At 46.3% G+C, this 15,538-nt stretch overlaps 1 protein-coding gene across 1 annotated transcript in view; it reads left to right on the top strand.

Moving 5' to 3' along the window:
• The window catches only part of LOC117903265, a 110,970-nt gene that overhangs the window by 14,921 nt on the left and 80,511 nt on the right, over positions 1–15,538 (top strand). Inside the window, exon 3 of the mRNA XM_034815167.1 lies at positions 7,213–7,305. Coding sequence (XP_034671058.1) covers positions 7,213–7,305 — 93 coding nt within the window. The remainder of the gene's footprint in view (positions 1–7,212; positions 7,306–15,538) is intronic.

Below are 15,538 nucleotides of genomic sequence, written 5' to 3'. Positions count from 1 at the left end.
GGACGCCAGGGAGCAGAGCAGAGTAGAGCCTGTGATATGGCTAATGTCGTTGTTGTGGGCAAAATTCAATTTACTGCATGACTCCATAAACACGAACACATACAAAGATACGCACAAATACAAACACACACACACACGAACACATTGAAACATCTCGTGATGGGAAAATTTCGAAGAGAAGGCGCGCCGACAGTGCCGTGCCCTGCCCTGCCCTGCCCTGCCCCTCAGCCGCAGTGAAGCGTGCGAAAACTGCGTGTGTTGGCAGCTCTGTGAAGCAAATAATCGACAAAAACTCACACACTCGCACTTATGGAGAGCGAGAGAGAGAGAGAGAGGAGCCTGCCTGGCCATATTGCGTATACGCAATCCATACAACAATAGGAGGCAGCCATCCATCCCATCAGCAGCCCAACATCCCAGCATGCCAGTATTCCAAATTCTACACATCCAACGTCAAACCGCTTAAAGCTAACGAAAATTGCCAGCGACAACATCATAAACTCAATATTCAATCCATTTGACTTTTTGCCTGTGCAGCCACCACACACCCCACACCCCACGCCCAATACCGCTTACACCTCCCCGCACCCGCACATTCCACTTCCATCGCTGCTTCAGCGACAATGATGCTGGGGCAGAGGGTGGCAATGGTAACAGACTTCCCTTCTATTTGATTTTCTTTATTTTTTGGTACCATTACCCTTAGCACATTTTTCCAAGAGAAACGGATCGAATGGCACTCAGCGAAGGCTCTATCTCTCCCTCGCTCTCGTTTCTGTGACTTTTGCTTACCTCTATAGAATGTTTTCTGTTTAATTTAATTGGTAAAACTCTCTTCTGGAAAGAAGGAATATGCCATCTTCCATTATTTCTTTCTCATATCTGTGCTCCATCTTCTATGATCCTCTTGAGAACATTGCCCCACAGCAACTGAGCCAAAAAAGATCTCTGTTTTCTCCTATTTTCCTTCCCTCTTGAACTCTTCCCTTTAATGCAGAGTATCTTTTATTTGCTACTGAAACTTACCCCTATGAGCCGCTGTCATTGATTTACAGACACTGATTGTGTGTGTTTCGTCCAGCATCAGCAGCAGATTGATATGTGTCCAGAAGTGTGTGCGGGGCAAATGTGGGGGCAACGAATTCGATAGAGACATTCGATGGAAACGGGAGACGAGACCAGAAACCAGAGACGGCCAGAGGCGCTTGTCAATAGATCAACAAACCCATGAACAACCGGCGGCACTGACTGTACGATTGAATGAATGAATGAATGACTGACTGCATGACTATCCCATTGAATGACTGACTGTCTGACTGACCGACCGACCGACCAAACTGATTGACAGTGCATCGCTCTTGGTGCATCGCATTTTATGCAAATGCCAGACCAATCCAGAAATCAACTTTTTAGTTGTGGACCGAAGACTGGGGCGGGCAGGCACTCTTGCACTCGCCCTCGCATTTGCATTTGCATTTGCATTTGATGCCATTTGTCCGAATTTCTGGTATTTCTGGCATTTCTGGTATTTCTGGTATTTGTGATTTTTGACATTTGCATTGGCCGGGCCAGCGGGCAGCATAATAAGCCCCCAAAAATGCATTTCCAAGTGCAATCGAGTACGCGGCGACAATGATCTCCATGTGTCAGGGGCCGAATGACCCATGCCCCCATAATTGATGCTGACTTTCGGTTGTGATTTCCGTTTGTATGGTTAGTTTTTCGGTGTGGGTCAGGGCCACCCCTCATGCATCTGACAGTTTGCTAAATTACAAGAACAAAAAAAAAGAACATGACATGGACATGCCCATTGGCCAACAATTGATTATAAAGCCTCAGGCTCATGGCCTCTCGCACTGCTGCAAGGCCTGCCAGCGGGCCTATCATTGCAGTTGTGAAGTTAAATGAAAATGGAGATAATCAGGTGGATAGAATCTTTCAACCAAAAGGGAATAAATCCAGGGGTTCAAATGGAAAGTGGGAGCTGCAAGTACCCAATGCAATGCCACTCGAAGAAGCTTCCACAACTCGTTGATTTTACATCCATTCATTTGTTAAATTTCTTTTCATTTCAATGCATTTTGATGTTTTGTTGATCGATTAACAGGCGCCTGAGTCTCTTGATGAATCCTCCCATGAAGCGTAACGTTTTCCAGCAGAAAACACTCACACAATCATGGAGTCGACCCATTGCCACTGATTCATGTATCAATTATCGATAAGTTAATCAATTAATCGTTTATTTTGAGCAGCAGAACGCGCCGGAGCGGGTTCATCAACGTCATACCATGGCCTGGAAATTTCATTTTCATAGTGGGTCAAAGGCCCTGCCCAGCCCATGGAATGCGCTTAACGATTGGGCTTTTTATTTGTTGTTTCTTCGGTTGTGTTCACTTATATACCACTTTTATTTTTTATTTATTTTTTGGATTGCATCCATGTCCAGGGCAAAGTGCATTCAGTGGTCGAGAGTCCAGGGTCCACGCTCCGTTTAGCGTAAAAATATTTTTAAATTTATTGAAACTCAAAAACGAGTGTCTACAGCAGCCATTTAAGTGGGGAATTCTCTGCGCTGAAGGAAGTCTTTTGCAGGGTATTAATTTGTGGCACAATAATCACGAAGAGGAAGACTTTATCGGAAGCGAAGGACATGTGCCGCCGCTGATAAGCAAATCCAAATTTAACTCTCGAGTGAAAACTATTTCTGTATTCGTAGAAAACGAAACAGAGTTCTCGCATGGTGTATATTGATTGAGTTGATTCGATTCCTCAACCGATTTTCATAGAACTCGGATTTCTCTCGTGCAATTCGGGGGAAGAGGGAGATGGAGAGGGTATCTGCCCTTGGCACTCGCACTGGCAGTGGGAAACAGGAGACAGGAGATGCTACTGCTACTGGGACTTCCACTGAGAGTTCTCTCTAGTGCACCGTTCTCAAAAGCGGGTTTTGTTGGCCCAAATACTGTCTCCTCCATCTGCATGGGAAATATCTACCATTTCTCGCTCTCTTTGGACTCTCGAAGGACACTCTGTCTGTCTGTCTGGCTCTAGCTCTGCCTGAGAGTGCCTCTTTAGCGTGACTCAAGTGGCCCCGGGGGACATTTCCACACACACACACACACACACACACACATATGAGTCCTGGAGATGTGGGGTCTGTGACTGATTCTCTGATTCTCGTTTCGGGCTGTCAGCATCGTCGCCCATTGAGTGACTGCTCAAATCTGACTGGCGTCTGCGTTGCAAAACTCTTTGCCATTGATTTGTGGCACGGCCCCACAGAGATAGATCCCCAGCTCCCTGTCTCCTTGCGTGCCACATTTCGGTTGATTGCCCATTTCGGTGTGCCACGCCCCGCAACCCCCCTTCCAGCCATAGGCGGAGGCATTAAAAATCGCACAGAGTGTGGGGCCAGAAATTACGACTATCTGCTGAGTTTTTTGATTTGTTTTTTTTGCTGTTGTATGTGCGAAGTCAATACTCTCTCTCTCTGGCGAACAGTGGGGGGAGGTGGCAATCAGGGGGCAAATGTGGCACGCAGACATATGCAGATACTCCGTGGCAATGGGGTGTTCCGTGTCTCCTTTATATCATTATCGGCATAGCAGAGTAGTCATCACCATTGCCATATCCCCATCACCCCATCCACATCATCATCATTATCATCATACAGCAGCATCATCATCATCATCATCCTAGTCGTCGTCGTCGTCGTCTCTGAGTCATAAAACGCGAAGCGGCATAAAGTTTGCCCTTTCTTCAAACAGTTTTCAACGTACTCCCAGGAACTTCCTTGAAAACGGAGAAACTGGAGGAGCTTCAAGCTAATAAAAACATTAACCCACACACACATGAGTGTGGGTAGGGCGACCTAACTTCCAGTCATAAATAAATATTTCTTTGGCTAACATTTTAAGCAGATACTGAGATCCCAGAGTCCTTTAAGTCGACGCCTAAAACACACGACGCGTGCCAATTTGTTAATAGACAAAAACGCGTTGGCTTTTGTTGTAATTTGAAACTGTTTGCATTTGGGGATCCCTGGGGCCCCTGGGGGAGTGTGAGTGGGTCCATTTCTGTGTAACTTTTGAAATGTTCGCAAGATAACAAGGATGAAGGAAGTGCCACACAGTGGCAGGGAGAGGGAAAGAGCGCGAGAGAGAGAGCCACAGAGGCAGCCAAGGCAAAAGTTTTCTGGCCCAAGGAGCAGCTCATGTAAGAATGGCGTCTCCATCTTATCGAGCTAACACAACAAACCCCCACTCCCCCCCTTCTCAACCAACCCCTTCCACCACAGTGCCCCCCCTTCATTTTGAGTGGGTCATGGCTGATTGGCTGATTGACTTGCCAACGACCCGCGACCTGCGGCCTGTGACCCACTTAATTGTTGAGTACTCGTATAACTATTGGTCTCCCCAGCCCCTCCCAGCACACCCAAGGCTCCCCCTAGCGACCATCAAAGGTCCGCCAAGTTTCCCCTGGTTGCTGCTAGTTTCTGTTTCTCTCAGGCTGCAGCGGTAGAGATAACCGCAACAGTAGAAGCAGCAGCAGCAGCAGAGGCGCCAGAGTGGCCAGAGTGGCCAGAGCGCCCAAAGGGGACTGTAAATGGCTGCTCTCAGTGTAATGTGTACCATTTATTGATTGCATTTCGCATTGGAAATCTGTAGAATGTAAGTTGGTTTTTTTCTTAACCGATTCATCGCAGATCAGTGCACCAAGCTCCTCCCTGTGTGTGAGTGCTTCCACTTGCTTAGGTCTCTTGGGGACACTTCCACCAGATCAACTCCATCGGACATGGAGTAAACACTTCCAAAGTGTAACTCTTGCTATTGAGCTGTAAGTTTTTCCTGTATTAATAGATGTCAGAAGTACCCAAAGATCTGCAGGGATTTCATTTATCCATAGGTATTTCCCTTTCTCGTATACCATACCTACATCAAACATCTCCTGATGCTGCTTGGAGGCATACCATTCCCCTTCCTTCCACTGCAATTTATCCATCGTTTATCGAGGGATAAACTTGTTTATGCAACTTTAAATGTGCCCAAGAAATTAAGGACCCTTAAGCAAATTGTATCTGCATAAGTGCAGATTCCCCATCCCCCATCCCCCATCCTTCTTCCCCTGTAGCCAATATCCTCTCACCTTCATGGCTGGGGTGCTCTGGGGTCCTCTCGGTTAGCATGTTGCATGCCTCGGTGAGCAATAAGTTCGACAAACTCATTTCATTAAGCTCAGCGCTGCATGAAAAAATCCAGCTAATGCGCTTCCCGTCTACCCATCCGACCCGGCGCTCATCTCACCCTTTTGCCAGCACCGGCACCGGCTCCTCCTTTCTGCAGGAGCTGCTCCGTCGATGTCTCATCATTTATTGGCAAGCGCTTTTCAACGGATTGGCATCAGTTCTCGCTCGCATACACTGCCATGCATGGCAGGCAGAGCAGGCGGCGGGAGTCAGGCGGAAGCACTTGCTTAAGAGACACGCAGGACCAAGATGGAGGAGCCAGATTCAGGGCCATAGACGGAGCCATAGACAGAGGGAGAGCCGGAGCTAGACACATGGCGAAAAGTGTCTGTTGCTATTTATTGCCAGATCGCAGCGTCGCACTCTAAAGCCATCAATTTTTTATTAGATTATATAAAATTTACCAACGATTTATCTATGCCCAGGGCCAGGGCTGCCCCGCCTGCCTGCCTGCCAGTCTGCCACCGCCCCACACCACGCCCCACTGTTTATCCGATTGCAGCAATCGGATATCTGACGACAACCGACAACGACAACCGACAACAGGATGTATTGGTTGCATTTAATGCAACTAATTTAATGAACCCACAGATGCGGCAAGGACACACGACACAGCGCACAGGACACAGCACATGGGCTATCGCATCGCATCGCATCGCATATCCCTGGCTATCTATCGTCGCGCCATATCGTTATAATCGAATTCTCCATTCGCCATGCACTTTATATCGCGCCATGCCGCAACTCTCGTCCAATGCGAATTCAATAGAAAATAACTTTCATTTCATGTTCATAAAAACACAATTAATATTCAACGAATACTAGATTAAGTGCGCAAAGCCATGCGCCATCGGTATAAACTCCTTTTCCTGCACTGGACTGCTACTCGTACTGTCAGAGCAAAGCAGAAAATTAAAGCATTAACAGTTGGATATTATAGATGATAGGATTATTATAGATAGATGGCTGGAGACTGAAATATCTACTTATGAGCACACATTCGTTTGTCTATTGTGTGAGGAGCATAATAAATATTTGAATGTACATTTGTACTGCGTATTTATGTAGCTAGCAGAGGAGCACTGTATCCGATAGATAATGTTGATTCTTTTGATCGAAATACATTTTTTTCTAACAAGAAGAGGTAGAAATTCATTTTTTCGCATAACTTAAGTATCTTAGATTTGGTTGTAGAGATCATTGCCAATTTGAACAGCTAACTGATGCAGCTATAAATTGAAGCCAAACACTCTGAGGTTTCAGTTAACCGTTTGCGAAACATAAAGAATTCTAATACACAAATTATTTTTTGATGCGAAATTTTGTACGAAATCTTGACTCTTAAAACTCAGGAAAAGACGAAATAAAATTATATTATATATTTGGGTCGTGCCGGGTAGTGTTATCGATTGGCGTAGGTCTTTCTCTCACCATCCCTCCTTCCCATCGAGGAACTCATTACATTTGCAATTGTATTGAACAGCGACCCCATAGCAGTCTCCATCTACGTCTTCGACTTGGAGTTCGGTGCATGGCCGTAATGGGAATATTCTCAAGCGCTCCTTGATGTTTCGCTTGGTGTTTCTCATAGATTGTTGTTGCTGCTGCTGCCACGCCCATTGCCAGAGCTGCCGATACTGTAAGGTGAGCGAGAGACAGAGCGTAGGAGCTGCTGGTACCTTAAAATTCGTCAGTTGGCAGGGCTACGGCACGCCCTTGCCCTCCTCTCCTGCCCCGTGGCGGGCATTCATCAGCGTTCATCCTGTCTCGTTATCCTGCCGCTTTACTCGTACATGCAATATCTGCACAGTGGCATGCCACTTTGCATTTTGCTCCTGCCCCGCCTCGCACTCCATGCAGCCACGGCATTCACGAAACGAAGAATTAACATTAGTCGGACGGCGACGGCGACGGGAAGGATATTTTCCCTTTTCCTCTGATGTAATTGATTTGCTTTTCTTTTGCAGGATACCAGGGGATACACGGCCCTGATCTGATTGCGATTGCTCCATCCTGCCGACAAGCGAGAACCGTGAACCGAGAACCGACTGCCACTGCAGGTAAGTGCCCTGTAAATTACAGGAATTTACATATCTTTAAGGAAATGGATTCCATTGTGTGCAGTCTGGGGTCTGCACTCTGTTCCATATCTACATATAAATGGGGCTATTGTAGATCATTCACTCCTGTGGTTATCGCCACTAAAGAGATTTAATTAATCATCAAAATTGTAGATGTCTTTGCATGTTGTGGCATTCCGACATTAATCAGCTTAATTCTGTCAATTATTCTGCTTTTTAATGAATGATATCCGCTATATCTGAGATTCGCATCCAGAATGATGAGAAAATGCTGAATGGCAAGACAATTAAACCTTTAATTAAACTATAAATTGTATTGAAAATCATTAAAACCTGAGCTCCACTAGCAGTTTAAATATTTAGCACGCAAGGTGGTGGAGTTCTTTCATCAGTTTTTGTGTGTGTGTTGTGTGACTGTGTGATGTAATTGAAAACCTGGCAATGCTGGCACCCCCTGGCACCCCCTGGCAGCCCCAACCCGGAAAAGACTTGCAGCTAAATGGAACGACATTAGTTGTGTATGTGGCACACAGCCTTTTGCTGCTTTGCCGCTCCTGCTGCTCCGCTCCTGGGATTCACTTCACTCCTTTTGCCAGCAGCTGCTGCTGCTGGGCGGGCATCCAGCCCTTGTGGTTCTGGCTTAATGCGATGGCTGCTTGTCGTTAAAAGCGCAAAAACGGTTCGAAAAGAAATTGCCACTAAATGTTATTGAAATCGAATACGTTTTCACTCTCTCTGTCGCTCGCTCTCTGTGGCAGTGGCAGTGGCAGGGGCCACGCCCACTTGTCACTTGCCATTGGCTATGGCTGTAGCTGTGGTGCTGCGGTTGCTTTTAATATCCTTAATGTCCCAGTGTTTGTGCTTGCCTCAGAGTCAGGGCGCAGAACACAGAGCACAGGAGCAGCGCAACAGAAAGGATGAGCAGGAGATTGTGTATTTTCATCATCATCATCATCCTGCTGCTGCTGCTGCTCCTGGAGGATGCTGCTCCGTGAAATGTTTATCCTTTTTAATCAGAAATTGATGCGCTGCCTTTTCGCTGTCATCGGACGGTGAACAAAAGACGGACGACGGAGGACAGGACATGACAGCGATACGAGCGTGTGTCCATGTCATCGACTGTCGCTCCATCTGACTTATTGCCCGCAACTAATTCCTAATTACAATTTCAATTAAATATTTATTTTAATTAAAAAGCCAACTTCAAAAACACATCCCATATACCTTCTCTCTTCAGCTTCCACATCCACATCCACATCATCTCTCCGCAGAGGACACTGGGCGAATGCTTGCAGCATCTTGTCACAGTTCTCCCTGCTCCTTTGCCCGCTCTCTCACTGGCAGATTTCTCTCAGTGCAGTGCCGCGAGTGCCTGAGCAACCCATGCGAATCTCTCATACTCAGTGCCGCTGCCGCTGCCGCCCCGCTTCATTAAATTTCATGAATCGCCCGCAGCGCTTCAGCCATATCCTGTATATCCTGTGCATGTTGTTGATGGCTCTGCTCCACAGCAGTAGGGCAGGACGGGGGCAGGACAGGAGCAGCGCTGAAACAACAGAGACAGGGTGCCGGCAGGGCTGGGGAATCATCATGAGGCATTGTGCTGTGTGTCTCTGGCCACGCCCGTATCTGTATCTTGACCATCGTATCCCTCAGCATCTGCCTGCCACACACTCTGCTCTCACTCTCTCTCTCTGTGTTTGTGTGTGTGTGTGTGCCCCAATCTGTGGAATGCCGGGGATCTGTTGTTTCAGCGCAAAAGCCACAAAAACTGTTGGCGCTTTTATTTATTTGCTATTGATTTCCCAGTGTCCCAGGACGCAATTTGTTTGCAATAAACTTCATAACAATAATTCATGTCCCCGCACAAATAAATAATTCATGGGTGGACGTGGAAGACAACCCCAACCCACACCCCCTTTCCCTATGAAGGATGCCCCACCCCGAGCCAAATTCAATGGGGAGTTCGAGTCGTCTTGCGGCTGAGATTTCCTAGCGCTCTGATGGATAATCTCTGTTTGGCTTCAAGGACATAAAAGTCCATGAGCCACACACATAAAAACTTAACGTTAAATTAAAAGGTGTTCGTATCGGGGTAAAAGCATTCAAGCATGTGAATCCAGGAATCAGGAAAGGAAAGTGCGCAAATGAATGTCCAACTAATGAATCATTCGCTCAGAAACCCACAAATAAAAGTAATCATCGAAAAGAGTCACTTAAAGATCGATTGTTTTATGATAGATTTGACCTATTTATATGGGATTTAATACCCAAGTGCTTTCGTTTTAGATAGAGTTTCATTCTGGTAAGTGTGTCAAGGAATTACTTTCTGATCATATCTTCTTGCTGGTCTTTTGGCGGTTTGAACACCTGACCTTCGAACACAATTAATGCTGGAGGCACGCTCTTTTGATTAGCAGGTTTACTTTCTGTGGAATGAATGCTTTGAGAATGGTTCCCAAGTGGCATTCCATTCAATCGATTGCACTATGTGAAAATGGAAATCATAAAGAAAAGGAAAAAGGATTTATTAACAATCAGGAATCAGGATTAAGCGGTGGCTCAAGTGGAACGCTCTTGTATAACCAATCATCCGGAAGAGAGAGTGAAAGAGAGAGAGAGAGAGAGCGGAAGATGCGATGGAAATGCGAATGATTCAGTGGATTATAATTAAAAGCTCTATGGGGCAATAGTGGGAGACTCCGGAGAACTCTCATACAGTGGTCGCCATTCATTATGAATGCCTTGATTCCAATAGAAAAATACAAAAATGGGCAGAGAAATTAATTCCTCTTTTACCACAAATGTACCTTTAGCTTTTCCTTGGACCTTTTGGAAGAGAAAGCTTAAATTTGTGGTGCACTTTTGCTTCGTTTCCGTTCCACTGTTCTGTTTATGCATTAGAGAATGGTTGAGTGCCTTTGAGTGCTTCCATATGATATCGCCTAAGTAATCGAAAGCGAAAAACGATAAACGGGTAAGCAGAGCACAAAAATGCCCCCCTTCCCGCACTCACCCACACTCCCGCTACAACGGAGTGACATTCGCATTCGCATTCGCATTCACATTCCTCCCTCCCCCCCGTTCGCATTCACAAATATGGCGAGGGGGGTATGGATTACCAATTAGCATTTCCATTCAGCATTCGGCATTGGCATGCGCCCATTACCTCGTTTTTTGTCTGTGTGTGTGTGCGTGTGTGTGCAGGATTGTGGTGGATGCCAGAAGTGGTGTGTGGTTTGTCCCTCTCCCCCTTTCCCTCTCCCATGCCTCTCCCTTTTTGCTTTTTCCATGGGAAATTGAATTCCCCATTATCGGTGTACCAATGAAAATTCATGCGAGATTTTTGGGTGCAAGCTTTTACTTTGTGTTGTCGCCTCTTAGCTGATTAAATGCATTCGGCCGGCACAGTCACAGGCCATACATTACTCATACGCCACGTGCAACACTTTGGTTTCTCTCTCTTCTCGCTCCCTGTCATAAAACACGAGATTGTCGTCAGTCCCTTTCGATCTCCAGGACACGCTCTCGACTACCTCCGAGTGGCCACAGTGGCTGGTGGGGTCAGCGTATCGGGGAATTGAGTTTCCGTGTGACCGAACAGGACGAGGCCCCCGAACAGGAGGCCTCTACCTCTCCCTCTCTCCCTGTGTGTGCGTTCCCTCAGACAAATATAATAAAAATCAAGGGAAAATAAAATATTTACACATGCATACAAACGAATAAATACAAATAAAATATGGGGCCAACGACAGAGACAGAGAGAAGGAGAGACGGCGACAAGCGGAGCGACAGGGACATCGACATTGGCGAGAGGCAATTGAGAAAATGAATTTACTGTGTACGAAATGGTTAAGTAAAAGTCTGTGTATCGAAGCCAGAAGCAGCAGCAGTAGCAGCATCAGCATCAGCAGACAAAGTGGCCCAAGCCCAAGCCGCACAGTGCTACAGTGGGGCAAAGATTCTTTTCTCACGGTAGAAGTTTATCCACATACAAAAATTGTGAAAAATTTATTCGATTTCGATTGCCTAAAACTCTCTCTGACTTGTGCTTACTTTCCTTGCTCAGCGACACTGGAGGAGATTCTATCATGTAACCGCTTTATGTGTGGCCTCGTTCCACTGTGTGGAACAGGAGTCACTGCCAATTTCTGGTGCTGGGCTGCCGCTTCTACTGCTGCTCTGCTGCTTGGTCTTTGGGTTTTTGTGTCCCTTTGGTAGGGGAGAGACGAGCGTGACGCTTGTTTAACTGTTTGCTGTGTTGCTGGACTTTAGTTGAAGTCTGCTGCCGGGAAGGCTGACGAGGCTGATTGAGGAAATGCGCATCAGGCTGGGGCACTGAGCCACTGCCAATAAACTATGGGCTCCTGTATATCCACTGTGAGTATGTGTGTGTGTGTGTGTGTGTGTGTGTGTGTGTGCATTGATCTCGAGCAAGCAAGCGAAATCCTATAAATATGCCATTTGAAAGATAATGCAGCAATAACAAAGTGGCGACAGCAGGAGCGGAGTGGCAGGAGTGTAAGCCAAATGCAGGACGAAGAAAAGATAAATAGGCAGCAGAAGCAGCAGCAGCAGCAGGAGCAGCGGCAGTAGTAGGCAAACAAGATGAGCAAACAAGAACCTCAGATGCAGGACAGGCCAGGACACCAACTGAAGGATGCCAGGAAGAGGCTGCCAGGAGGAGGATTGGAATGGAATGGATTCCCAGCGCCAAAGGCGGCAAAACGCATTTGGAAAACGCAATGAGAAAAGGAAAGGGAAAGAGACATCGGGGGCATAAAAATGCCAACTGTCCTGTCCGCTCCTGTGAGCTGAGCCTGTCGGCAAGGACACGAGAGAAATAAATTCGAAATCGGACTACAAATGTGGGATATGGGATGGGGCACAAAATTACTCGCAGAAACACCGCTTGAGAAGTTGTTACGTATTTTATAGGTACTCCTCAGTCGGAAGAGAAGGGATGCAGAGGGGGCATGCCACACATGCCACACACGCACACACAGACAGAGAGAAGACGACACAGAGTTGTTTGCTAGATTAAATTTACTACAATTTGAAATTGAATAACTAAAGCTCCCGAAGGATCATCTTCATTTTGTATTTATCCCGGAATGAATGGTAAACGACAGTTGGAATAACATACACACACACGCACAGAGAGAGGAACACATGCTCTTGGAGAGGGATAAAAGAGAAAGAGAGAGAAAAGACAGACACTGTCTGTGGGATTGATGATGGAACTAAGGCAACAGCAACAGCAACAGCAAAATATTGCACAAATACAACTCGAAAGCCAACGAAAACAGCAACAGCGGCGGAAAGGGGGAGAGAAAGGAGTGCCAGGACTTACACACATACACACATATACGAAAACAATCAGTAATGTAATAGAGACGGAGGACAACGCCTGGACACGCCTGAATCTGGGAGCTGGGACCCAGAACCCGGGATCCGGAATCCGGAATCCGGGAAAAGCCAGCAAAACGAAACGAAACGAAACCGATAGAAACGAAGCCATTACAGTTGCCAACGGCATTTTGCAGGAAACAGCTTGACAAGCCGTTGAAATTTATATTGAAAGATGTTTCGTTTGGGGCTGCCCCCAAAGCCCCTGTCGTTCTCCTTCTCTTTCTTTCGCTTTCGGTCAGGATTAAGTAAGTCTGCAGCTGCACTCTTCCTGCTGCTCCTCCTGCCACTGGCACACATCTTTCTGGGTTGCATTATTCATCTAGGGGGAATGAAAATCAGGGCCATAACTCTGTTTTAAACTGGTGATTAGGGCAACACTCGAGAAATTTTCAGCCTGAAGGGAGAAGGAGGAGGAGGAGATACTCGAAGGAGCCACAGAAGCTTCATGGCTAAATGCGACACGAATGCACTTAAAAAAGGAGCCGATGGAGTGTGAGTACAATGAGGAACTCACTCATTTCATTCATGAAATTCTTCTCAGCAGTTCCTTTGATATAGAAATTTGAAACAAAGGAATCCCTACAGAAATATCAAGAAATGATAGGCTGAATGTGAAGAGTAGGCTTTCCTCAAACCACAGTCAATCTTCAATCCGAAACTCAAATAATATTTAGTCTCACCAACGAACACAACAAAAATGTTAAGCGACAAAGTTTATTTTACTCTCGTGTACATCGGCCTGACCTTCGGCATCTGGAGCATCCTGCTCAGCCCGCACTTGGTCCTGGTGGACGAAAAAGACGCAAAGATGGAGCCGCAGCTGCAGCCGCTGCCCAAGACGGAGTCGAAGCTGCAGCCGCTGCCCCAACCGGAGGCACAGACCCCGATCAAAGTGGCCAAGCTCGTTACGAAATTACCACGTAAAACACTGGTGGAGGCCGGATGTTTAGCGGCCGTGATGCTGTTGGACTTCCATCTGCCGATATTACCGTTCGTAAACGAGTTTCCCGACCAGTTTTGGACCTATGTGCCGTCCACCCTAAACAATCTTGCCCTCTTCCCGGGGCTGATATTCAAGTGTTTATGCTGTGGCCGCAAGGTCCTTGGCAACCTGTGGATGCTGAAATCAATTGAAAATACCGACACAGTGTGGCAGATGGCCCTACTGTGCATCGTCCATTTCTTCATGTTAAGTGAGATTTACGTGGTGGTGCAGTACACCACAAATGTGCGCAACTGGCTTCTTGGGCGCAACTTGGCGGCAGGCAATGCCGCTCATTAGAGCCCATGTTTGAATTCGATTAATAATAAACGATTGTAGAAACACCCAGAGAATGGGAAGCAACGGAAAGTAGATTGTATCTTTAGGTGCAGCGACGCCCATCGGTTGCAGGTCTCAACAAAAGGAAACCGAGAGGCAGCGTATCCCCTTCCACTTTGCCATTGAATTAGCCACAAAATGCAGATAAGAAAGGGTGTGCCACAATACATACGAGTGTGTGTGGCAGGACACAGGCACACACAGAGCGGAAAAGGGTAATGTGGCAAGGACTGTGCCAAGGGGTAGCCTAGTGGCAGGTACATGAAAGCATTTCTTTGGGTCTCTTGCGCTTTCTCTCTCTCTGTCGTTTCTTATCGCATAAACGCATCGAAAAATTCAATTGTATTTAACGCACAATCGATTTAGCCGAGCACAAAGGATGCCAAAGGCTGCCAAACGATACCAAAGGATACCAAAGGATGTGCCTTCTCATAAAAGTGGAATATTACGCATACGCCCCATGAGCATGAAGCAAAAGTCAAAGCCAAAGCAAAAGCCAATTTGATTAACAAAAGAAAAGAAAATAAGGAAGCAGATCCCTAGGAGGAACCTGTGACGACCGAGTGGCCCATTACCCTGTAGTGTACCCTGTAGAAGGGATACCCAAAGTATTCTGGTTCGTGGCATCTGTATCTGGGGAATGCAAATCACTTTCAAGTGTTGAATGCCAACACTTTCCTAGCAATGCCAGCTTAAAGTCTTACCCAACAAATCCCCATCAGAAATCACAGTTTTTCAGCACCTACAGATTTTGTGGTAACTGGGCGGGCCGGGGCGGGGAGGGGCGGGACCAAGAATGAAATTGCATTTGAATATAAATCAAAAAGCAAATATACGTATGGTATTGCTGCTGCCAGGCCGAGAAACCTCAGAAACCAAATCTCAATTAATAAAGCGAGTGGCCTCCGCCTCCTGCAGTGGCAAATATTTTTGTGCATCTCATGATGATTTTTCTCGTTGCACATTTTGCTGCATTTTGCAGCTTTCTGTTGTTTGTTTTATTTTCCGAGGATATTTCTGATGTTTGTGCAGTGAATATTGTGTGGCCAGAAATGGACACCGACCGAGAAAACTCTTGTGTGCCGTTCTCAGACAATGCATTCGATAAGCATATTTTATCCAATGAATTAGGCAATGGTTTTTGAGTACTTCTCTTGCCTCTGACTCCTGCCAATGGCACTGCCACTACCCCTGCTTCTGCTCTATTTCCTTCTCGGTCTCTGGTTGTTGTCTCGGCCAAAAACATATGTACATTTCCCTCTTCGAGTTGTTGGTGTGGAAGCAATGTAAATACACTTGCAGAAGTTATTCCGATTTCGAAGTGTAAAACAAATAAAAAAGAACTGAAATTCGCTCTCAAACTATAGCTAAATATTATGCCTATGCCATACAAAATTTCCCTGCAAAGGGTCTCATTGTCTTCGACCTCAAAAGCGCTTTCTTCCATTCGAGTTTTTCTCTTTATTTTCTTTTTTTTTT

The sequence above is a fragment of the Drosophila subobscura genome, chromosome A, assembly GCF_008121235.1.
Source record: "Drosophila subobscura isolate 14011-0131.10 chromosome A, UCBerk_Dsub_1.0, whole genome shotgun sequence".
Lineage (NCBI taxonomy): Eukaryota > Metazoa > Arthropoda > Insecta > Diptera > Drosophilidae > Drosophila > Drosophila subobscura.
The sequence above is the reverse complement of the archived record's forward strand: the minus strand, read 5'-3'. Positions and strand labels throughout refer to the sequence as shown.